The sequence below is a fragment of the Pyxicephalus adspersus genome, chromosome 2, assembly GCF_032062135.1.
Source record: "Pyxicephalus adspersus chromosome 2, UCB_Pads_2.0, whole genome shotgun sequence".
In the NCBI taxonomy this organism is placed as follows: Eukaryota; Metazoa; Chordata; class Amphibia; order Anura; family Pyxicephalidae; genus Pyxicephalus; species Pyxicephalus adspersus.
Genome location: NC_092859.1, coordinates 71,851,859 through 71,878,375, shown reverse-complemented (window position 1 = coordinate 71,878,375; position 26,517 = coordinate 71,851,859). Strand labels below are relative to the sequence as shown.

At 35.9% G+C, this 26,517-nt stretch overlaps 1 protein-coding gene across 3 annotated transcripts in view; it reads right to left on the bottom strand.

Annotated features, from left to right (window-relative positions):
* HTR4 (5-hydroxytryptamine receptor 4) overlaps positions 1-26,517 on the bottom strand; it is a 222,253-nt gene that overhangs the window by 47,291 nt on the left and 148,445 nt on the right. For all 3 annotated transcript variants that reach the window (XM_072400983.1, XM_072400982.1, XM_072400984.1), the window contains one exon: positions 21,634-22,202. In XM_072400983.1, coding sequence (XP_072257084.1) covers positions 21,634-22,202 — 569 coding nt within the window. The remainder of the gene's footprint in view (positions 1-21,633; positions 22,203-26,517) is intronic.

The following is a 26,517-nucleotide window of genomic DNA, read 5'->3' as shown; positions in this document are numbered from 1 at the left end:
TATATATATATATATATATATATATATATATGTAGTACTAGTTTTTAATAAACTGCTCATATATCAAAAATAAAAAATATAATATTATACATTACCTTTTTAATAAAATGTTACAGTGCATCATATTACAATTAAATGCCTCAAATCCCAATTAATGTATACCTCTGATCACCCAATTTATTTATAAAACATCACAATAATGCAAAACAAAATTAATCAAAAACAATTTTTGCAATATATAAGATGTCACAATGACATTGATTAATTATAGAAAAAGCCCCAGGTACTTAGAAAATGATACAAATTTCTATAATTTCTGGGCCTGATTAAAATAGGATGTCATTATCTACGTTTTGCATTAGCAATGAAAATAGGTAAATAGTAAGACCATAAGCGCATGGTTCCTCATTCACCAGAAGATTTTGCATATCAGGAAAAAAATAAACAAAAAAAAAAAATAAAACTGATTCCTAAAAAAAACAAGAACCATATCTTAGACTTTTCAGGCCTTGGTTAGCATAGTAAATATTAAAGTTTATAAGAGCAGAAATGGAAAGAGTCTGATAGGGCTTGCTTAGAATGGTTGTCAGAAGAAAGCCTTGGGTTTGCAAAACTGCATCTGAACAAACCACAAAACTTTTGGAACAAAATCAGACCATACCAAAGTGTATATGCTTGACCATAATGCACAGCACCCAGTTTGACGATAACCAAACACAACATATTAACACAAACTCCTTATACCGACCGTCAAGCACAGTGTTGGTGAGTTAAATGTGAGACCATCTTTGCAGCAACTAAAGCTTGGGCTAAAATTGGGTCATGCAACATGGCAATGATCCCAAACATGCCAGCAAATCTACAAAAGAATAGCTAAACTAAGAAAGAGAAATAACCAATGGCCCTAATAAAAAGACGTAACTTTACCAATTCAACTCTCTCCTGAGACATTCTGCAGCATACTCTGCAAGAAAAGCTAGGTAGCAGAATACTTTTACATTTGAGTATATGATATATATATATTGTGACAGAGTGTCCCAAAAATGGCAGGGAAAGTACATTAATGGCTCCAGGGAATAGAAAGTGTCAACTGATGTGTAGGCTTTTAGAAGGTAAACCAGGGACTTTAAGGCCCTCAAGCCAGCAAAGGGAGTGAAAGTGTGGTTTCCTTGACCCAACCCAATCAAGATTTGGGATATATGCACCTGCACTCAGGTGCAAGCGGAAAGAGGATAAGCCACTCTTTTGCAGGCTGGAGTGTGATCAGCAAGAGGCTGAGGGACCTGATCAGCAAGAGGCTAAGAGAGAGAGTGGATTCCAGGCTGAGAGAGAGCCAGAGTGGATTCCAAGCTGAGAGAGAGCCAGAGTGTTCCAGGCTGAAGAGAGAGCCAGAGTGGATTCCAGGCTGAGAGAGACCCAGAGGGTTCCAGGCTGAGAGAGAGAGCTAGAGGGTTCCAGGCTGAGGGAGAGCCAGAGGGTTCCAGGAAAGCCAGCGGCCAAACAGTATTACACTAACTAAACTCACTAAACTGTGAGTGGAACAGTACTGATATAGTGAATGTGTTAGTAAGAGAGGGCACCTAAGTGAGGTAGCCAGAGGCCCAGCTGGGAACTGTTTATTGACATTTCTACTTTCTGCCTGTACATTGGCAGCAATTCTAATCAGGAAGTGGGAATATCTGAGGGATGGGACTTTAAAAATATTTCTTTTTTTAGTTACGTAGAATAGCTGGAATGGCCTCATATGAAGATGTCATCTAGAAAACCCCTTAAGGACATTTTTCATTAGCATCCAGTAGCTAAACAATGCTCCAGGGGCCCTAGTTACAGCAGAACATGCTTTTAATATGAGCACTAAGTGACTTTTGTTTGGTAGAATATTTCTGGAAGAGTTTGATCACCAGTCAGCTTGCTATCTTTATGTGCAGGATAAACCTTTTTATATCTCTAATCAGCATTTAAATCTTTGTTGATAACTACACGCTCATAAAAACCTGTCTCCAAAATCAGCAGCCCAGTATTTCAAAGCTTCAAGTACTTTTTTTTGTTCACTATGTTTCCTGTAATCATTAATGATACCAAATCTAAGAAGAGGTTTTAAATCAGACCTCAATTACAAACAGAAGTAATCTCAGGCATTTATGTGTTTATTGCTGCCATGTGGATTATCATGACATCATGTACACTTACTGTAAAGTATGCAGAGTTCTTTTCAAGTTCATATTAAATAAATATATTTAAATGCATTTTTATTGTATTCATTTTTTAGTAAGGACAATTGCAAATGATAACATTTGAAGAAGCACATGTGATGAGCAAGACAGTTGTAATTGCTGTAAAAGAGTATAATTGGCAATAATGTACAAAAGAAATTGTGCTTCCTTTTCGGATGTATTTTAAACAATTGCAATAAAACATGCTTTTTGTAGCTTTTTAGTCTTGGTTTTCTGAATGTGTTCACAGACAAATATGTGTAAAGAAATAGCAGATATATCCGACAGAAAACTGTTTTAAATACTACTCTAGTAGTTGCCAAGCTGATTAGGTAAGCTAAATACAGAACCAAGAATAGTGGCTTTTACAGCAAACTTGTATGATAAAACTGTTAAAATCCTTTATTAATAATCATTAAAAAATTATAATATCATACCTTTTTCTGCCATAAAAAGCCACTATTCTTGATTCTTTTTTAGTTCACAGACAAATAGCTTCATAGATATGCAAGCAATTCCTGAAAATTTACTTCACTAATATGGACATACATGAACACACACAAAAACACACATATGCTGTCATCCCTGACAAACTTCTGGCTTGTTGGAAAGCCACACTCCTAAAACTTTCCAATTTTCTTTAAAAAAACTTTTCAAAATACTTTTCCTGGTTTCTGATAGGTGCTGGGTAGATAAGGTTCCAGTCCTGCCTAAAGGGTAGAGTGCTGCTCAAGCAAGCATGAAAAACATCCTTGCCACCAATGGTTATGTTTACTTTGGAAGTTAAACTGAACTTAAAGGTAAGGAAAGATGATTAATCTTTAAAACTTCTATTATTCTTCATCACTTGGGCTTGGAAGGGTCACATTAGGATTGGGAGTGTTTCAAAGTTGCTGTGCCCACATTTGGGTCACTTTGAAAAAAAGGAGAGCATGACTGACTAAAGAACAGACCAAAGGTTCTGTGCCTGCTTCCACCATTTTATCAAGCTTTTTAAAGTTTCACTGAGGCTTGATATAGTGTAGTCCTGCTGGCGAGTGGAGTGGTGTGTCTCTTCTTTAAAGATTACCAGACTCTGATGACTATGGGAAACATGACAAAGAGCTGTTTAAATTGGTTCAAGAACTGTGTTTCCTCTTCAAAATATTAAAAGAGGTCAAAGGTACTTGCTAATCTGAGAACCTTCTGCATGATTAATAAAGCAATTCTGCCAAGTAGATTTATCCCACATACTTCTGTATTACACAAAACCCTGTTCCAACCCAAGGCAGGAAGAAAAAAAATTGTATCTGAAGCTTGTAATTAATTATATTTCCAAGACTGATTACAGAGAGGGTTGGATTATGAGATTTTTATAGTGCACTTATGCCCTAATTTTAAAAATAAAAGTATTTTTAAAAATGATTGCGTCTATGTGATTCATTTTATTATTATTATTATTATTGTTATTATTATTATTATTATTATATTTATTTCTGATAATTTTCTGTACATAGGCAAATTGAGTTTGCTCATGTCTAATCATCTCCATCACAGTGATTCTTATCTTTATATCAACTTATCTTTTTTATCTACTTTCCTTGAAAGCACTTTTAAAAAAATTAGTCATCAGAGGCACGTATTCTAGAAGATTTTAAGGCAAATAAAAACACATTGCTGAGAATAATATTCACACTGATATAATATCTACTTAGTGTTCAATAATAAAATTCGTCATTTTGTTTTTAGAATTTACCAAAGGATGAAAACTATGGAAGCCAATCTTCTGATTGTTCCAATATTAGATCAACATTGCAATATTTTAAAATGGTATGTGTCCATGTCTATTGGACGGTTTCCCCAAAGCAAGTGCAGACACAGAAAGCAGAAAAATATGTCAAAAAGAGGAAAATTTATTGAGTCAAGTGAATCGATATCTATGATATACTTAACTATAGCATGACTGAAATAAAAAACAACCTAATATTTTGGGCACATCTTAGTTTTTACTTCATGAATATATATTTATAAGGTATAGCCAGTTTAGATAATGTATTGCTTTAATAATTCTTCTATTGCAGTTAAGAAGTATGGCTTCAACATATTTTATAAGTTGTTATAGATGTTACATGTTTACATAGTAATATCTTTAACTGAATATTTTTCAGTTAATGAGTAATTTGGAAAAATACACCAGCAAAGAACTCATCTAATTTGCTCTGTTAAATACAATATTAAAACAATAGATGAAATTATATTACGTAAATAAGCATATTATAACTGTTAATCCATGCTGGTAACTCTGGATACCTTTCTCCAATAGCAGCACGGGGCATGGAACTATGGTTTATGGTTAGAACTAACTTGACCTGATGATAAAATGGTAAATGTAGAGATATTTTAAAAGGATCAGCCTAAATATAATGGTGTGTATTTGCCACAGTGACTAAAAGATGAAGAACTGCCTATTGCCTATGGTGCAGTCTGACATATACAGGTTCCAGGTCCACAACACTGGATGCATTACCACTTTAGGACTTCCTAGGTAATGCACATGCTGCAGTTAGGCCAATGGAATAGAAAGTTTTCCTAAAGGTGTTAATAACAGGTTAAATGAAGAGGAGGGGGCAGGTGACTTGGGTGTGACCGCTGATATTGTGATTTTATGTACCATAAACAATGTATTGATTACCTTTTGTATAAAAGTCTATTACTGAATATAATTGTTCATTGAAAATTAATGGACACTCAACTAGTCTAACTGATGTCGAAAATTCAACTTTTGACAAATATCTAAATGTTTAATGTTCTACAAACTGTGCAGGAAAATGGATCCAGACAAAGCACAAACTCTTTCTCCATCAATTATTTCCACAGTGCTAATTTTTTGAACAAAATGAATGTTTCAAAATGTTGAATGTTTTGGGATTACATGCACTAGGCAAACTATCACAAATTCTCCAGTTAATGTACATTACTGATGCAATTAGTATGAAGATTATGCAGAACATTTTAGAATTACCATGGGGCAGTGGGTAAAAATCTTTGTTTTTCTAATTTTATTGGAAATCCAAATTCAGACATTCTGTTCCATTACTCCATTCTTACTCCATTAAGCTTGATTATGTGGGGGACTCAGAGGTTTGACAAGCGCTGGGCACACTGAACTCAATGCTACAAGTCAAAGCTTTCTGGATAATTTCACCCGATCCTTAATATGGCCTACACAAAATTCATTTAAAGTAACTAACATATTGGTAGAATAGGAAGGCCAACACAAAAACATATAGTTCAGATGTTTAATAATGTTCAAACTTGCTGGTAAATTTAAATGAAGCTTATGGTATCTTGTAGTTATTTGAGGTACTGTTCAGCCCCTCTGGAATTGATCAGGCCTCAACCATTGAGCCTTCATGAACAGCAAAGTTGAGAATGTTCATATCTAACAGGAACATACAATCTGCATACAAGGCTAAAGTCTAATCACTAGAAACTAGAAGCATTGGAAAGGAGCCACTCCAATATTCAAGTTGAACCCTATTGAAGTCTATTGGAGAATAACTTGTCACTTTCAGTAAAGGACCAAATATTCTGAAAGTATTTTGTCTTAGGATCAAATACCCAAAGAACATTCAATCCCAAAAGAAAATTGCCAATTAACATTTAATATGTTAAGTGGAAGATTAAATTCCCGTTGACTTTAATGGGGTTCATCACGCACATAGGGTTTGCCAAACTTCAAAGAATGTTCATCCAACTTTATAGCTGACATCACATGCGATCACATGATATTGAAGAATGCTAATAGGACCTTGTTCATTAGTTGATACTGAGAGCTGTCAGTGTTAGTGCTGTCTCACAGTCAGATGTACTTTTAAGACATGCTTTATTTTGGGGAAACAGTACTGTTTGCTTGCTCTTAACTAGTGTTGGTCGAATATCTCACTATTCGATCGAGCTGACAGCTCCGCTCCCCTGATTGCTCTTGCAGCCCTAGCGTAACTATAGTTTCTGTTCTTGGATTGAGATTCTCTATCCATGAACACAGGAGTCCCATAGGATTCCCGGGCACTAGAGGTTAAATGGGGACAAGTCTCCCCATTCATTCACCTCTAGTGCTCTGTGATTGGCTGGGGAAAGGAAAATCCTGATGATGCTTGAACTGTCATCAGGGTTTACCTTTCCCAAGCCAATCACAGAGCGCTAGAGGTCATGAATGGGGAGACTTGTCCCCATTTAACCTCTAGTGCCTGGGGATCCAACACTGACAGCCAACGGAATCATTCTGTTATTGTGGACCAACCTGTAAAAAAAAAAGTTCATTACACAAATCACACACATTTAATAAATTACTTTAATAATAAAGCCTCTTTTTTTAACACATTTTTTTACACACAAATTTGCAAAATCTTATGTTTTTTGGGTTGGGTCATTCAAATTTAAACAGCCAGATTCGGGTCGAAAATAGAGACAACCCGAATTTGAGCACCAACACTACTCTTAACATTAAAAGGGACCATACATAGTGTAATTTCAGTCTTCCATTAAAAAGAAAATGTGAAGCTGGGCAAAAGTAGGCAACAGAGTTCCCTTGCAAAGTCACAAAAACACCTGTTAATCAGGCCAATGTTTCTGCTGTCATACAGGAACTTTTAGATGTACTTAAAAATGTTGTTGCCACAGGGTATTTTGTGTAGGAAGGCAATCTATAGCGTGCACAAAAGAAAGGTTTAAAAAAAGAGTTATATTATAACAATTTCATAGCCCATGAACTCAGATCCAGCCTCTTCACTGGAACCAAAAGACGTCAATGCCTAGAAAAAGATATGTGGTGCCATGGCTTCTGACACATCATGGACATTGACCTTACTCTACTGATTCTGTCAAGATAATATGAAAAAAGCTCTATTTTGTTTGTTCTTTAAATAGCAAATCAAAAAGACACCTGTTGTTCACAGCATGAATGTTGTGGGCTAGATAAATACTAGCCAGGAATTAATCAGGGAACTTTACAGGGTGCTTTACAAGTAAAAAGGTGAATTATGGTGAACAGTGCTAGCTACTATTTAAAGGATGTGTACACCCATCTCAAGAAATCACATATACCCATAATAGCTCTGCAGGAATAAAACTATTTATATATTTTTCTATGACGTGAAACTCATAATCACTGCCATACCTGTCCAGGATTGGCAGAAAGGTCATAATTTTCTGCAGCCATACCCTGTGCTACAGAACCAATAATCCATGTTCAGAACACAGCACTGCAATACATCATTGCACAATGCTGAGATGTATAATAATAGCTTTAATCTAAAGGTTTAAAAAAATAAACCTATAACCCCACAAAATGTATAATACCCTATTATGATAGAGGAATAAATTTGTATGAAAATAATTATGAACAGGGATTGATGCTCTTTTAGGCAGAACGTGGCAATAATGGTCTCCAGCTAAGCTGAGGATTGATTTGTGTCAGTTAGAGGAGCTTTTACAGTCTATTAGAATTGCACTGGTTTGTTACCATGGCAACAATAGGAGTATAAGACTTCTTATCTATTGATTTAGGGTCCACAGATATTAAAGATCTTGCTAGAGAAAAACAACAGTGGAAAGATGAGAGAATAACAGAAATCAAGCGCTCCAAAAAACATTTACCGTAAACTCACAAAACAGTTAAAGTCAAGTAAATTTCACAGGAAAATGTCACTTTTGATCTTCAGTTATATATCTCTACATATACCATTTTTACATTAAATGTGATTACAAATTCACTTGGTATTTCAGTGCATCATTTTCCCAAATCAAAGAAGGTGATTTTAATGCTTGTTTGAGTGGCTCAGCTATGTGTCTGCATTTAATTAAATTTTAGTTTTGGTTAGATACTTTCTAAGGCTATTCCACTTCTAAAGGTATGCAATGTATCTTCATTATCTTTTTGACTGCCAAGGATGTTTATGAGGACATTTCTATTGCATTGTAAGCTCCTCTGGGCAGGGTCCTCTCCCCCCTTGTGTCACTGCCTGTGTCTGTCATTTGCAACCCCTATTTAATGCACAGCACTTTGAAATATGCTGCCACTATATAAATACTGTTTATTAATAATAATAATAATAATCTTAAGAATTATGGTTGTCATAAGGAGTCTCCAACCAGTTGTCCTTGTCTTCATTGTGACATTTCATTTAGGCAATTGCATGAGCCAGAACTAGATTTGAATCAGTACTGAAAAAAAACTCCTAATAGAAAAAGTATTATAGCAATAATTCCTTTATTCGTTCTATAATATTTTTTTTGGTGCCTATAGATAAAGGTGATAAAAAAGGTCAACAAATGTATTCAAGACAAAAAGATAGGAAATAGGTAATGGTGTACTGTACTGGTTTACTGCACCTTTTTGTCAGAAGCTGGTATTGCCCCTATACGCTTTTGAAATCTGCCCAGGGTCTTACATTTATTTGGTAAAATTGTTGCACTCCCCTCCATGCAAAATTCCTTTCAGCTGCAACATGTTTGTAGGTTTCCATCCATTGACTCCCCGGTTTTATTCACCCCATATATTTTAACGGGATTTTAATCTTTGACTAGGCCAGTCAATACCCTTCAATTTCTTCTACTGGAACCATTTCTTGGTGGTGCTTTGGATAATTAGGGTCCATTTCCACTTTAACTTCACTTTCTGAAAACTGGTTTCATATTCCCATTAAAGTTTTGCAAAGGTATTCAAGTGAAAGTGTTTTATTTAGTTTGCATGGTTTGGGGAAGAGGGGCTGGTGGGGAAAATAGGCTAAACAGTTATCATAGTAGTACTACCTCTGAACTACCCATGTCATACAGCTTATAGATATTTGAACTTGTGCTCCTGTTGTTTAAAAAAGCACTGACAAACACAGGCTGATACATGTCACCATACTTTTGCTGCTTTCGAATTACCTTGAAAGCTCAGGATCTGTCTACACAGCAGGTATACTTCCATTAAAGATCACTGAACCCTATAAGCAGTGTACCAAGCAGCTCTGGTTTACTTATATGTCATACAACGTCTGGTGCAAAAAGCACTCAGATAAGACGACCCATGAGGGCTTTTTTTACACAAGCACCAATACTGTCAGTATAACACATTCTCCTGCTGACACAAAAATACATTGATATGCTTTCTTTTAAATCTACAGAGACTTTGCTCTTTTTGCACTAATATTTTTGTTACAGTCTATATTTACATCCTTTTTAAAAAATATCTCTGCAGACCACTTCTGCTTACAGTTGTTTTTTTACTGCTGAAAACATATAATTTACTTGTACTGTGCATTTTGGTGATCATACAGTATTATTTAGGACAAATACAAAATTGTATTTATTTTAAAAGCACAATTAGGCAGACTTATAACATTTCCCATTTTTGCTGTTTGTGTCTACTAGTCTTACATTTCATTAGATCTGAGCAGTAAAAGCTGAAAGAAAGCAGAAAACATTTGAACTGTAAAGATGCCATGGAATCTAGGCATCCCGCTGTGAAAACTAAGATGAGAGAAAGTCAGCAAAAACCTTCTGATTACGGAACACCAAATGTAGCCCTTCACACCTACACAGGTTATTGCTTTTATATGAGCTGTACAGAAACATACATTACTGATGGGTCATTCTCATAAATATGTTACCACCATATTCTTTTTTATGTTAACCCACAGCTCTGATATGACTAGATATCTCATTATGACCCAAACACAAAAGAAATACTAAAAGAACAAATATTAAGAATATGTATGAAAATATATAAAAGTAAGAAATTTGGTGTGAACTTTTAACATGGACAGATTTATATTAGCTGCAGTATATGAAGCAGGATATAAGGTTAAAGTTATTATTATTATTAAACAGGATTTATATAGCGCCAACATATTACGCAGTACTGTACATTAAATAGGGGTTGCAAATGACAGACTAATACAGGCAGTGATACAGGAGGAGAGGACCCTGCCCCGAAGAGCTTACAATCTAGTAGGTGGGGGAATTTACACACGATAGGAGGGATGTTAATTCCCATAAAATTGTGCCCAACCTAAAAATCATAACAATAGTATCTATAACACAAAAACCATACTTTTGTCCTACGACTGACACTGACCCATTCAGCCCATCTACTCAGTTCTTTCTGTCCTTACTCCTTAAAGGAGAAAGACTTTTCAGACTTCATACAGTACACATACCATTCTTCTGTGTTAAATGAATTTCATTTTCTTGCCCCCATGGCACCATGAAAATGCACATATGCATGTGCTATGAAATACAGCTGCTTATAAACATGTTAAAAACCCACATACATCACATCTACATGCAATTTTAGAACTAGCGCTTCTCGGCCCACTTCTGCTCTGCTTACTTGTTGCTAATCCCTGATTTTAGCCACCCTCTATTGATTTTGTGCTTGATTCTGCCTGCTTCCATGATTGCCTAATTTATCTAGACTTAGATTGCGTATACAGTTGCTGCCCCTATCTATGCCTCATTGTCTCCGGGGCCTTCATCTGATGCTCCTTAGTTACACCTTGATCTACCTGCACCATCTGCCTCTGGGAGCAAACCACAGTCAGGTTACCTACTGATCCTACTTCAATCCTGCCGACTAGAAATTCAACACCTATGCAACTGAGGGGTAAAGGTTGCCCCTTCTTCACTTCAGCTTCTAATCAGTTATGTGATACTGCCTTTTGAGATGAATCTGCCCCAGCCTGTGACTAGACAGGGGGAAAAATAAGCACAGTGATGTGCTCTTTTATCATTCACTTTGCTTTCTCCTTCATTTCTCATGTCACAGCTCCCAAGATAGTAACTGTAAAATGTTCTGTAAAAATGAACTTTAATCCTGGTATGGTCATTTTATGCAGCAATTACATAGCTTCTATTTATGGATTTGTAGAAAAATGTGACACGAGGAAGGGAGCAATGAACAGCATACAACTGTCTCCATGGACATACTAATATCTTTCCAATTTATTGATTGTTTTAGTGATTATTATGTAGTCAGCCGGAATAAGGAAGGAAAAAGTTTTTCAGCAGTATCAGCAAGGTGAACACTTCTTTGCCACATCATATTTTCTATTAGGAGAATGACAGCTCAGATTAATGAGTTCTTCTTACTTTACATACTGTTTTTACTGATATGTTAATTTCATTATATCAGTTCATTTCTAGAAAGACATTTTGTCATATCTTGAAAATAAGATGCAGTACAGCAGTTAACTGATTTGGTGAAATATCAACTATTTTCTAAACTCACATTCTTAACTTTTAAATCATGTAGTTCTAAAAATATTTGCAGTAGTGTAAAATCTCAGAAATATCGAAGGAGTAAGAAATAAAACTGGATTTTCATCCTATTATGGTGTTTTCTGAATAGTTCCCACCAAGATTATAAAGTTTTTCATATTTTTGTTTGAGAAAGTTAATGAATAATTTTCTCAAACATCAAAGGCGTATTGTATTACTCTTTAACCTTAAATTGTGAAGAATATTTATTTTTCAAGGATTAACATCTGTACTCAAGTCAAAATGAATGAGCGTAATAAAAGATAAACAATAATTATATAGTAGAAATGCAAAAAAATTATATTTTTTATAGTTTTCAGTGCATTACATTTTGAACACATATTCAGGGTTTGTAAAGAACTTCAAAAACGAAAAACCTACTTCTTTTTTCAGTTTTTTTAAATTGTTTACAGAATGGAATATCAGTTTAAACATAGTGCAAAATTATAGTGTAACATTTAAGATTCATGAAAATTGGCAACTGCCTGGTAGTCCTCTGAAAGTTGTAATTTAGTTGAAAGTTGAAAGTTGTAGGAGGCTATATTCATTCACTCCTTCGCTGTATCTATGGAGGGGGCCATGGCTTTCACCCAAGCTGGACTTTAAACATGCCCTGTTTATTTCCCTTACATGGGAGGGTGGGAAAATTAGTAGTTTACAAAAGTAACAAAAGTTTGTTATATAAGTTTGTTTGTTCTTTTAGTTTAGCTGACAGAAGGCCCTGGTCCAGCAACAGTAATCGCCAGATATCAATTCCCCAATATAACGCTGTACTCTAAACCTATAGCACCTATAGAAAGCTCCTGCTCAAGACCAGTTGAGTTTCCCAGCACATGGTTGCCACCAGGACATAGTGTGTAATGGATGGTGTCTGGGTACCAATATTCAAACAGAGACCTACACAAATAACAAGGGCAAGACAAAAGCAGAGTTAGGGTCACAGGCAAAAAGTTGGACCAGATAGCATAAATTCACAGGATCAGAAACAGGCAAGGTCAGCAACAGTAAATCAGAGGACTACACACCAGCAGCAAGTCAGCCTAGCTTAATGCTACAACAGGAACTGGGGACTATAAGCAGAAAGCCCTAGCAGCCAATGGCAAAGCAGGATAGAGCCAGGAACTGATCTGCCTCTAGATACCAGCTGTGCACAACCTCAGAATGTGTGAAGGATATCTCAGTATATTAGGCTGCATGGCTAAAGGGAAGCTGGGGCAGCTGCTATTACTTAGTTCTCCTTGATGCTGCAAGTGGAAACACAAGGAAACTTTGTTTCTTACATAATCAAGAAGAATTTTCTGTCCTTGATAAAAACTAAGGTGGTCGCCAACTTTTTTGGACATACGGACCACTAAATTCACAGACTCCAGACCGTGCATGCATTTTGGTGGTCTGCGTTTCTGGCTGGTGCGCCCCCCAGTGAGGTCATTCTTCTGATCCTGCTGAGGGGGGCGCACCAGCCAGAGCTGTGGACCACGTCTCCCGTACAGATTGGCCGAGTCTGATATCATGACGTCACTCTGGGGCAAGTGTCTTCCCCTTTGAGTGACACACAGCTCCCCGCACATGCCCAGAGACACAGCCCGCCCACCACCCTGAGCCTACAATCTGTATGGGAGACATAGTCCACAGCTCTGGCTGGTGCGCCCCCCTCAGCAGGGTCAGAAGAATGACCTCGCTGGGGGGGCACACCAGCCAGAAACGCAGACCACCAAAATTTTCTTGTGGACCACCCACCGGTTGGCGACCGCTGCTTTAAATTAAACCTGCCATGAGTCAAATACTGACCATTCTTTCTGAGTCATTTACCCGTAAGTATACAGATCAGGTAGATTAAAAAAATACTTGTATAGGATCAGTGAGTCAATGTATTGAACTAAGAAGTTATTTAAATCAGCCAAGCAAATTGCAATTTTAAAAGGAAACATCATCAATGGCAACAGACTGCTTTTAGGTACAGTTCCATCTTCATCCATTTTTCGTTACAAATTGTGGTTTATGCCTAGTTTGCAATGGTTTATTATCATTGGTAAAATTTTAGAAGAAAAGGAATCATACAAGGATGAATAATTTGGCCATTTTCGAAATATTGGGGTAAACTGCCTAGCTGTATACCTGTATACCGGGAAACCAAATAATTCTGCATGTTCACATTCCGGCAAGTCAGTAATGTTCAATGCACTGAAAAATGTAAGGTTTGCCTTGTTAGCTAATCACTTTAATTACCTCTACTGGGACTAATTTACATGAAGCAGATTCAAGTTTTAACAAGTAAAGTTCTAATGTCCCATAGTTTACATTATGGGCCCCCAGACTTATTCAGCCATTTCTTATTCAGCCACAATTATTTCTTCTATGTGGACGTGACAAAAACTAAAGTGCAATTTAGTAATTCAAATAATATTTTTGTTAGGTGTTCAAAACTAGCAAGCTTTGCAAATTAAGTTCTCCAGGGAGGAAAGAAATGTCTCTTCTATTCAGCGACGCCAACTTTCTTCAGACGGATCATCATGTCCAACATCTTAATTTGCAGCAAGACAAACGTGCCTGCCAGCAGCAAGATGCTGGGACCTTCAGATAAAAATCCCTCTTGCCTTACAGATTTTTACAGTAACTGCCAGCTCACCAATTATAGCTAAGGAAGTACAAAAGGTTACAAAGTATTTTTGCATTACACTCCCAGAGTTTTTCCCATGATGTATGACAATACTAATAGAAATGCTATGTATATATAAATATATAGGGGTTCTTATTTAAGGCTGTCATTACTTTTTATGTTTATATTGAAATAGACAAGGACATGGAGAATATACAGCCAACAATGCGGCCAGAGAGGATATTAGTGTATGTGTTTATGTGTATGTAGTTTTTCTGTGCTGGTTTATGTGTATTTAGTGCATGTGTATGCAAGGTGTGTGAATGCAATCTACATGCATACAGTGCGTATAAATACAATGTGCTTGTGTGTATACAGTGTGCTTGTGTGCATGGGGGTACTATATAAGTTACCCACTCTTAACTCCTGCACTCAATGTAATACATAGACTTGGACCCAGCACTCACCCCAGTTACAAACTGTACATGTGACTCCTGCACTTACACTTATGTTACATGCATACCCCTTGACTGTTGTCTCATTTTATTTTTTTTTATTATTTTTTTTAGAAGCTTTGTGTCAATATTTACCTTCAACCTTTTTTAACTACTCGCTGTCTACATGCCTTTTTCCAACACTGGCTGCCCATTATTGCTCTGGATATGTTCCCTGATAATGACAATGGTAGAGCATGCTAGTGCAATGCATGTTGGTACAGACACTTGTACAGTAGCTTACACCAATGTTCTTTGACAATGCAAGAACACAACACAATAGTTATCCAGCCTAGTCTCATTATTACTGAGAGTTGTCCTAGATGGAATTTACAATTTTTTTGTGACTTTGCAGTGTAAAGTTAGTGTAGTACTGTGGGCCTGATTTATCAAAGATCTGCAAGACTGTAGAAGATAGACTATCATGTGTGAACCTGGGTAATCTAGCAAACATTAAATAGATCTGCCCCCCGATTAAAAACATTTGGCAATAATAGCAAATAATTTTCAGAAATCTATTTCAGGTTTGCTGGATGACCCAGGTTAACAAGTGATAGAATATCGTGTCTAGTCTTGGAAAGGTTTATTAAGTTGGGCCATGTGAGTGCAGATGCACTTGAAATGCTAAAGCACATATTTTTTATTATTTAACTATTTCATTTATTATATATTTTTTTTTAACTTGGGGGAACATATTTTTTCTTAGGGGATTGGAGGGGAACTATGACTGTAACGAGGGAGGTCAGACTATATATATATACAGAATAAAAAAAGAAAAAGAGGAGCCTTCCTTCTTTGCTCTTGGCAGGTTATCCAATTATCCAGGAGCTTTGACTTCACTCTTTTTGCAATAAGCAGGTGTTTTTCTGATTTTCTTATAATGATAATACTAACGAATTAAAGTGGTTGAGCGCACCAACATTGAATGTGGTGACTCAGTATATGCACAAACCATTTATCATTTAATTACTGCATTCCTAAATGTGTGCATTTTTCTGCTAATTAAGCAAAATATAATCAACTAACTTCAATTTATTACCTTTAATTTGTAACCATATGGTTTATAACTTTTTTTAAGCTGAGCTCCATAGATATGTAAAGCAATTAATTCAGTTTACTTAAATGCGGTTAGTTAATATACCTTAATTTGTCTTGATAATAGTTCCTTGTAACCCACTGTATAGCAGAACTCCTAAAATTTGTGGCATTTAATAGTGTGATTAGCTGGAAAAAAATGTCCTTATTCATTGGGAAAAAACATGTTACAGTAAAAAGAACAACCAGGTAAATTATTGTTGTTGATATCTCGTAGCACATATAGGCAATCCTCTACAACTACTGGAATACTAGATACATTTTGCGACGAAGCAGAAATCTTATTTTGCAGAAGTGTGAAATATTTATAACAACATGTGTAAACTCTATTGAGGCTCTTCGGGGGTTTCCATACAGTACCAGTCAAACATGTGGGCACCTTCTCATTTGTTTCTTTATTTTTAATACTTTCCACATTGTAGATTAGTATTGGAGATATCAAAACTATGAAAGAACACATATGGAATTATGTTTTAAACAAAGTGTTAAACACACTGGAATATGTTTTATATTTTAGATTCTTCATAGTTCCCTGAAACAACAATCTGTTATCTTTACGTTAAAACTTTAATACACAGTTAAATGATCTGCTTCTGGAAACACATCCAGCTTTTTCTAAAGCAATCTATAGTACTTCCTGATGGATCCTATTCCACATTTTTACAGACCTTACAGTGAAGAAATCCTTCCTTATCAGGAGCCTAAACTTCTTTTCCTCCAGTGTGCCTCCTTGTTCTTTGAAACAATCTTTATGGACCATTTATATATTTATACAGGGTGATCATATCCCCCCTTAAACGTCTCTTCTCAAGGGAGAATAGATTCAGTTCAGCTAATCTCTCCTCATAGCTGAGCTCCTCCATTGCTTTTTTTAGTTTAGTTGCCCTTCTCTGCACTCTCTCTAATTCCACAATGTCCTTTTTGTGAACTGGTGCCCAAAACTGGACTGCATATTCCAGATGTGGTCTGACCAATGCTTTGTACAGGGGCAGGATTATGTCTCCATCTCTGCAGTCTATTCATACTCTTTTAATACAAGAAAGTACTTTACTAGCTTTAGATATTGCAGCTTGGCATTCCATGCTGGTATTAAGTCTATGATCAAACAGAACCCCCAGAGCCTTTTCCATTTCTGACTCCACCAAATGTATTCCCCCTAGACAGTATAAAGCATGCATGTTGTTATCCCCCAAGTCCATACCTTTACATTTATATATATTAAATGTCATTTGCCACTTGGCTGCCCAATCAAACAGTACATCCATGTCTACTTGTAGATTACAGACATTAAGTATGGAATTAATTTCATTGCATAGTTTGGTGTCATCTGCATACACAGAAATTGTACTTTTAATCCCAAACTCATATCATTAACATTGTTGTAATAAAACTTGCATTACTGCAGTATTTGAAATGAGTAATTTACTAATGTTTAGATTTACTGTTCAGGAATTCAGGTCCACCACTACCATGTGTCCAAGACAAATGTTGCAGGTTTAAGATTCACAGTGCCAGCAAATTTTTGCACAAATTCAGCCAGGAGATTTGTTTTCAAAAAACAATACATGGCTTTTAAAGTTAACAGACAGTCGTCCAGTGGTAACCTCCCATTTTTCCTTGTAGAATAAGCAATGCTTTATCTAATTTTACACTTGCTTTGCTTTGCCTTTACTTGATGACATTTTAAAGGCTTGCAGGCATACATGGGACGTTTACCAAATGGTAATCACTTTTCAGGAGGCATACATTTTTCAATAAACTGCAATAGTACCAACTAATTTGCGTTTAGCTGTAATTACTAATTAATTTTCTTTTTTTTCTAATCTGTGCCAATCTGCTGTGCCTTCCAGCCAACCCCTCCGTCACTACATGACAGGTCATTGGGAGGAATCAATAAGCACTACAGGGATACAGCAGATAAAAAGAAGTATTGTTTTTTCAGGGACACTCAACAATTCCATCATTCAGCAGTTTATAGAGCTGGTCATTTTCCTATTCTTTCAAGTGACAAAGTTTGGTAAAGCAACACATGCCTTCAAGAAATCTTACAATATTAATACATGTTTTGTATGTAATCCTAGCTAGGTGTACCTGTTAAGGCATGAGTACTAAAGAGACATGATGGACAGTCTTACTGCTTGCATTACTGTACCTATGTAATCTATATCTGATCTCTGATAATTCAACACTGTTCCGACAGCACCCGGCAACATACTCCAGGATTAGAATAAGAGCAAAGACAACTATGCATAACCTAAATATAACAGCAGCTTGTAGGGGAAAAATGTCACTCTTCATATAGCATGTGGGAGGCATAACAGAATGTGAATTTAAAATAATTCACTCACACAAAATGGAGCCAATGACTTAATTACAGAGGTTTAGAGGTGATTTTTCTCTTTAGATATGGTAAGCACAAACATATTGCGTGTGGATGGCACACAGAAATACAGAAACAGAGATGTAGTAATTATGTGAAAGCAACATAAGTATACACAAAAGACATGACAGATCTAGATGGTATTTATTCAAAAGGATGACTGACAAATGTAAACTACTATGCAAGACTGAAAAACGCCCAAACAAATGTGTTTCTCGATGTACTAATAAATATCTAATCTACTCTATTATTAATGAGCATTCTGTTGGAAAATTAAAATTCAGGTATAAGACCAACCAATGTAATAGTGGCACAGATGGAACATAATATGCTTTATAATAGTATTTTAGAGTAGTAATTTGTAAGACCCAAAGTGGTAGTTTGGGTCCAGTTTTATATTTATACTTTTTACCCTAGTAATGATGACAACCCAATTTTACTTGCAGGAATTGCAGCAATCTGAATATCTGAGGAAACAAGGATGCATTATTGACTATGGTCAATGACCAATCAGGTTCATAAAACAAAAACATTCCAGGCTAGCCTTATAATGCATCTGAATCCAACTATGCACAGAACACTGCTGGAAAAAGAATACTTTTCTCTAGGACTTAGGGGCATGATTGAAGTTTCGAGAGGTTACGCATCTGTGAAGCTGGGTGATCCAGCAAACCTGGAATAGATGTCTTCAAAGTCATCTGCTATTTGCTAGCAAATGTTTTGAATCCTGGACCAGATCCATCCCAGGTTTGCTGGATCACCCAGGTTCACTGATGAAAGTGTATCCTCTTCAGCCTTGGAGAGCTTTAATAAATCAGGACCTATACCTAGCACAAAATATATGAACAAACAGTAGCTATGGCCAAAGAGAGAAGTAGATTTGAAGGTAATGAAAGCAGCTGAGAAACTTAATTCTAATTCCAACTTTTTAAGTTTTTGCAAAAATCTACATTTTTCAAAATATTTAGGGGAAAATACAAATACAGGGACATCTATTACCTTTAAAATAAACACCAAAATCATTTAAAAATCTCAAAAAGTAGGATAAAATATATATACATATTAGATTATTTTGTTGTGCATCAACTCTTTTCTAGTTCTGGTAGAGCTAACATGAAAATGAGTAGTTAAAAGCTATACAAGTCTAGATGTACTAAATCACATTTGCATTTGACAGTGATTTGGTTTGCAGCTATCTAGTTTTGAATTGTGTTGAGTGTCACATGTTTTACTTTACTGCCTGGCAACATCTTGTTACCTCCTTATAACTAAGCTTGTATATTTACTGTATTTTTTTTAATTTCACTCTTGAACAGACTATGTCTTCCTGTCTGGAGACTGTAGAAGGAAGCCAAAACACAGATTCATTGTAATGAGTATGGGCCTGATTTAGTAAAGCTCTCCAAGGCAGGAGAGGATATACTTTCATTAGTGAAACTGGCTGATGCAGCAAATCTGGAATACATTTTCAAAAAGGCATTCGCTATTTGTTAGCAAATGTTTTACATTCTGGACTAGATCTGTTCCAGGTTTGCTGGATCACCCAGCTTCCCTTATGAAAATGTATCCTCTCAGGCCCTATAGTTCAGAAAAGTGTAACAGAAGGTCTTATCTGCTGGTCCCTACTGAGTCCAGTACCGATTTAGGGCCTGACGATAAAACTACAGCAAGCATGGGGGACATGGTATCAGGCACTTCCAAAAATGTTGGCTGTAAGGATTATGCCAAAGGTTGTAGCTCTGCAAGAGAGCATATATATTGTGGGAGAAACAAGAGAATTCTTAATGCGATTTACTCCATAGTGACAGAGAAGGGAATGGTATAATGCATGCTATTTAAAATAATACTAAAATAATAAAGTAGCAATTGTTAGAGTTTTTTTTAACATCATTAGGAAACAATCCATGAGCACTGCTACAAAAGAATATTTACCAAAGATTTACCTCAAAGATGAAAAACTCATACACACATACACAAGTGCTTGTTTTATGACCTTGATGGCACTTCAGTTTTCTGTTTTGTTTGCTATTAAGAGTACAAAGCCCATCATGGAGCATACATTGTTTTTAATGAATCCTACTTAAGAGAAATAAGTCTAAAAAGCATGACTTAAAATAAACCTGTACCAAGAGCCTCCACGACTGAACTCTCCTAAAAATGCCCTTTGCATACATGCATGTTTAGGCTTCACTGTGACTTTACCTGCTGTATGCTTGTTCCAGACCGAAACCATTAAATTACATTTTTTAAGTGATTTTAAATCAACAATAACTGTGCTGTGTTTCTCTAAATATAGGTTCACCCTAAATATAACTAAACCCAAGATTTTTTTATAGGGCAAAAAATTGGTAAAAACCTATGATTGTTGTTTTTACATGTCGACTGTTGAAAAAGGCAGTTGAGGATCTTTATACCTTTATTAGTCCAAGCGACCAAAACTGTGAGAAAGAATTATGGGAAATGAATAAAAATTCTCCACTTGGCACACATGTTCCCTAAGACTGGTATTCCATTCACATTACAGAGATTTCCTTTTTCTGTTGTGTCTCTGTAACTTATTACGGGGTTTACTCTTTTCCTCTCCTATCTAAAACCAAAAAAACAAAAAATAGTGGCTACACATGGGGGCCTATTTATGATGAGATGTCAGTTAGATAACAGATCACCACTTCTTTGTTCTCCATTTTTATAAATATTTACCACTTTTATAATCCTTTATTTTTTTAAAGGTGATTACCAGAGGTAATTAATGATTTTATTGCCCCACAATATATTGTTGATCAGAAGCTCCATTCACTCAATTGAAGTAACTAATCACTATTTTTTCCTGCTATAGTCACCTTTTTAAAATGGCAGTAAGCAGCCCATAGAGTTTCATTGTGGTCTGATTATCACTTTTAAAAATGACTCAGCAAAAACAAAAGTGACAATCAGAATGCATAAAACAATACCACCAATCACCCACTTCACCTTTCTCCTCCCTTAAAGTGAGGAACGCTATCAGGTGATGTATGGTAAGTGGATAACAAGCTAAAAAACGGGATAGTAAAACACAAAAGTAACTTTTTTGTTTTTTGTTTTATAAAAGTGGTGATCAGGTTGACAATGGGGTATCTTTTTAGCTGATCAATACATTTATAAATAGCGCAGACTTAACGATTGCATTATTTGTGAATAACCAATGCTGTTTTTTCAAACAACCTAAATTTTGGTTCCATTTGTTTGAATTCCCTTTACTCCCAGTTCCAAAAGCACAGAAAAAAGGAAAGGAAATCACTCTACAATGAAGCTTATATTTCACTTTCTGTTCTGGTGATGATGGATGTATTGAAACTTCTACACAAAGAAAATGTTTTGGCTTTAGATTTTGTTGAATTCTATGACACCTAACTAGGCAAAACTAGATTGGTTAACTTCAGTTATAATTAGATTTCAAACTCAAAGCTAGCATGTCATTGATGCCTGGACAACGACTGTGTCAAATACATTTAATACAATAGTAGTTTTTGCACATTTATAAAATACAAAAGATCAATGATAACATTTTATATAGAAATAAACTGTACTCACCTCAAGACATGAGTGGAACCATTAATTGTTGTAGTTGAACAAGGGACTGTTTGCCCCAAAATGGAAGGCCTTCTGTACTTCTCATCTCCGCAGCACAAAATGATGAGGAAGGCACGCCTGAAAGACTTGTTCAAAAAGGCATAGAGGAATGGGTTTAACCCTGAATTAATATAGCCTAACCAGAGAAAAGCTGTCCACAGCTGTCCCGGCACAGTGTAGTTTATGAAAGGGTCAATGACATTGGTGATAAAAAATGGAGCCCAACACAGGCAGAAACAGCCCATGATAATACACAATGTCTTAGCAGCTTTGGTCTCTGTCTTCATCCTGTGAGTGGTATGTTGATCAGGATGCTGATGTCGATGGTCTGCTGGGGCTCCCGCCCGTTGTAATACTCCAATCTGTCTAGCATGTTCTCGCGCTGTGACGTAGATTCGGTAGTAAGCAAGCACCATCAAGAAAAAAGGAATGTAAAAAGCTACCACTGAACACGTTATAGCATAGGGCTTGTTCACCATAAAGATACAATATGTTGAATTTGAGTCTTTGCTGTATTTTCTCTTTTCTATCTAAAAAAAGGATGACAAAACAGAATTGTTATTGGTCTATATAATTTAAAATGTACAATGGGTAAAAAAGCAATTTAAAACAATTTAAAGCAATAACAAAAAAAAGTATTAATCCAGAACATTGTTTTTTGCTTTAAACATCCAAATACACATTAGATCAACCTGAGACAGATGCCTTATTCATTTGGTTGGTACCAAATAAAAGCTTCAAGGAGCAGGACTCTTTTTTACACTCATGACAAATGTGGGAAAAGGCTTCCATCTGCACCAACCTGAGTCTTGAAGTTTGGCCTTGATACCATGAATTTACTAGATTGTAGACAGTCAATCAACTGTTTTTCATTGGTAAATCAATCAAAAGTACACAATGGTATGTATACAAACAACTGTAGTTTCAAACATCAAGAGATCAATGTTTTGGGTCTTTTGAACAATCAGTTAATGATTGGAAGATCATCTAGACCTAATTTTGGGTAGATTAGGAAACAATTAAAACCTCTGCCAAGTTTATATATTTATTGATTTATTTTTCAGTGTCCCAAATGAGAGATTACCTTTCACTTCCTGTCTCAGGAAAATTATAAGAGCACATTTTTAAACATGAGGGAAAACTCCCTTAGAAACCTTACAATTAAAAAGTTCTCTTTATCTCCTATTTCCAAATGCAAATACAAAACAGTGGATTCCCTTTTGCTTTCTATGCCAGTGATATAGGTCACCAGGTCAAACACAGCAGGTTGTTTTTGGCTTTGAAAATACTTTAGTATGCATGAAGTGAATAAACATTATTACGTGTCCTCAAAATGGGTGATTGTTGAGCTACTGATCTTCTGTTCTCTTTCAAGTCTATAAGGGAACTGAGGAGATCAATCGCTAATAGCTTCTGCTAGGAGGTTAAATGCTGGTATGAGTGATCATGGGAGATCAAGCAGTTGCACTACTACCAATGTCTTGTGTATCAACTCTCATGAAAATTAATGGGACACAAGGAATGTGATTATTAAGATTTTAATAGGGACAAAATCTTACTCTACATTATAAAATGCAATTACTCCTACTTACAGCAGAAGGAGACCTGTATGGTTCACAACTCCTTTTTTTATCTTTGTTTTTAATGAAGTTCACACCATGGAAACTCTTCATTGAGCTATCATCTCAATTTAGAAATAAGTAGAAATTGCTTCAGTCCTGTTACACCTCCACAGGGAAGCCTGTTCAATGATTTTCTGTTGTCATCTATTCCATCATCCACTTCACTGGCTCATCTAGTATTTTGCTACTTCACCTATTTTTCCATTGGTCACACTCATCTATTGTTAATATTCCATCATGTTCCTTCCTCCTTCTATCCACAAGTTATGTTCAAGATACTTTTATCCTATTCATAAATGTCAGAAAAATGGCATTGTAACTAAATAGTATTTAAGTATACCTGTACTAAAAGAAATATAAAAGCTTTTTATGAAAATGCTTCCTGGCTGTCTTTGGCTTCATCATTTTCTAATCAGGAACAGACATACAGGGTAGAATGTCATGGTCACCCCAGAACTTTGAATACACCTATGTTTGTCATGGCATTTTTTGTTGCACTTTTGTTTTCAATGAGAGGTGTTACTGATGTCTTGTTCTGTATCATCAGGACTGGAAGTAAGATGAAACCTCCAATACAAGTGTCATATACAACAATAAAAAAAAAATTTGCAGACGAGTTTTAAATTTGTTCTTCCTATGTTTTAACATTCATTTTTTTCCTACCTGAAATGACATGGACCTGAAAAACACTATTATTTCCTAAACACACTGTAGGTGGAAACATACAGACTTGTATAACTGCATCTAAATTGAATGAAAATAGCCAAATTACGGGAGGGCTTGTAATTACTGCTGCTTTGTGCAAGCATTGTATACATCAACTCTTGTCAAGTAGGTACTTCAAAATCAATGACAATCACATGAAGTTTTCCTTATGGTATATGTGGAGTCTTTTAAATTACAATATATGACAAAGATCTGTCTTTTTTCAAAAACCTGGACATTAAAGTGGCATCCTATTCTGGGAAGGTTTTTAAATTATTTTAGATATGTGTACCTGTGTGGAATTTTGTGTCCATTATTCCAGGAAATAATCTGTGATGCCAATTACCGATGTTGGATAAGAAGACCTGGTTTACAATCAACAGTCTATTCATTCCAAAGGTGTTCACTGAGGTTTTACTAGGTTCCTCCACACCAAATGTGTGAACAGTCATCTTCAAAAGAATATAATCTTCCCACAAAACTGACACAAGGTTGGAATATTGAAATCTTTGTGTGCTGTAACATTACCAGGATCATAATCTAGAACACCTAAATTCAATCATTTGGAGGGGTGCCTACACACTTTTGGCCAAATAGCTACTATATTGCTTCCAGAGCCCTTGATCTGTAGCCTATCTACTAAATTCACACTTCCCATGACGTTGTAGTGTTGTTACTGGTTCCTCATGCCTCGAGTTGTATGCTACCTGTAGCAAATAATAAAAAATTATTGTGAGTGGCAATGTGTGGTACTGTACTGCTTACTGCTGCCAAGTGACCGAGCATGGTGTCAGCCGCCAGGAGCCGCCCGGAATGGCTCTATACCAAGGCAGATTTGAACCTTAGTGAATATACATAGTCCACAACACAAAAAGTAAATTGAAAAAAGTTCTGGTCTTAATATTATACAGCAATGCATTTATTCGACTGCATCTTCTACCAAAATGGGATAATACTGCTTAAACTAGTATTTTAATTAGTAAAAAAGCTATCTGCTTAAAAATGTAAATTGCCTGCCACTGGTATATAAAAATCCTTTAAAGAATCAGGCTAAAATGAACAGGTAATACATTCTATTTAATTTGTTCTTTGTGTTTTTTCTTATGAATTAAACTGCAGGGATGAGTAAGAGGGGAAGTAACAGTTTCAGAGAACATTCTGCTAGGTTTGCTGCACTCTCTTTAGCCCTGTTAATATTAATCCTCCTGATTCTCTTCCTTTGTTCCCACTGTCAATCAGAAAGATTTGAGTGTTGCCAAGACTATGATAATAGAAAAGGCTTTGATTTTTTTTTACATTGTGTTTCTGGTTCAATTCCATTACTCTTAAAAGTATCAGCAGTGGAATGTATTGCTAAAATTAATTTAATGCTTATCTGACAGTATAAATGTGCAGTATTTAGAGACGGCGCATAGAACAAAGTGTAGGGAAACTAATAAAGCAATGTGCTATCAGTAGAGTGACTCAGACTTCTTGGCCTGGATTTATAATTGTCAATATTTTGGGTAAGAATTACTTTCTGTAATGGGCTTAGCATTAAGAGGAAAACAGTAATTTAACAAAAATGGCTAAGTGCTGCATGTTAATTAGGCAAATATCCTGACACAGAAGAAGTGGAGCAAAAATGTTGTTTTTAGGATTTAGGCTATTTAAGGGCAGTTTTAGCCAAACTATAAAATTAAAATGTAATATGGATATTGTATCTGCTAATATATTTTAACATAGCATAGAAAAAACAAGGATGCCTTCCAGAAGCTATTATATTCCAGATTTAATGTCTTTATCCATTGTTTGCACTTTGGACAAGTAGGGGGCATCTTGTATGTTTTTGACCCCAAGCTTGCCTTCTTTTACTTCTGCAATCCTGCACAAAAAAAGATGCTTGTCAGCTTTGTAGAAATCCTCTTTGTTTTGAGAATGCTTCATTTAACTGTTAATTACTTATTAAATATCCAGCCTCCGGCTTTTCATTGTATTTGAGTAACTGCAGGTTGGAACATTTTCATTTGGAGTTAATTCTTCTAGCTCTACTGTAAGTATGTAATAGTTTAGATGCTTTTAATAAAAGCTTTTATAATACAAACTGATTTCACAGTTGTGTGCGCTCACAAGGGAAGGAATACTTGTTGAGGATGAGGAGCGTGTCTTTTCTCCACTGAAATCAAATGTATAACAATTGCAGGTGAAGCATGGTGACAGGTTTGTGCTATGCATTCATTACTGTGGTCTATAAAGCAAACAATTGTTTGGCCTTTCATCCCCTTCCCATCTTGACCACAACTGCCATGTAGAGGACATTTTCTGTTTTTTATATACTACTGGGGGAGGTGGTCCTCATTTTCCCTTGCACGGTCAGTAGCTCACCATTGGGAAAGTTTTAATGCAATTGTCTGTATGTTTCCTGAATGACACACATTAATGACACCTTCATTTCCAGTGGAATAAATTAATGCAGGGAGTGCAGAGTGAGCAGCAAAAAGCAGTCTAGGAGCAGGGAATTACAGTGTGAACTGCACCC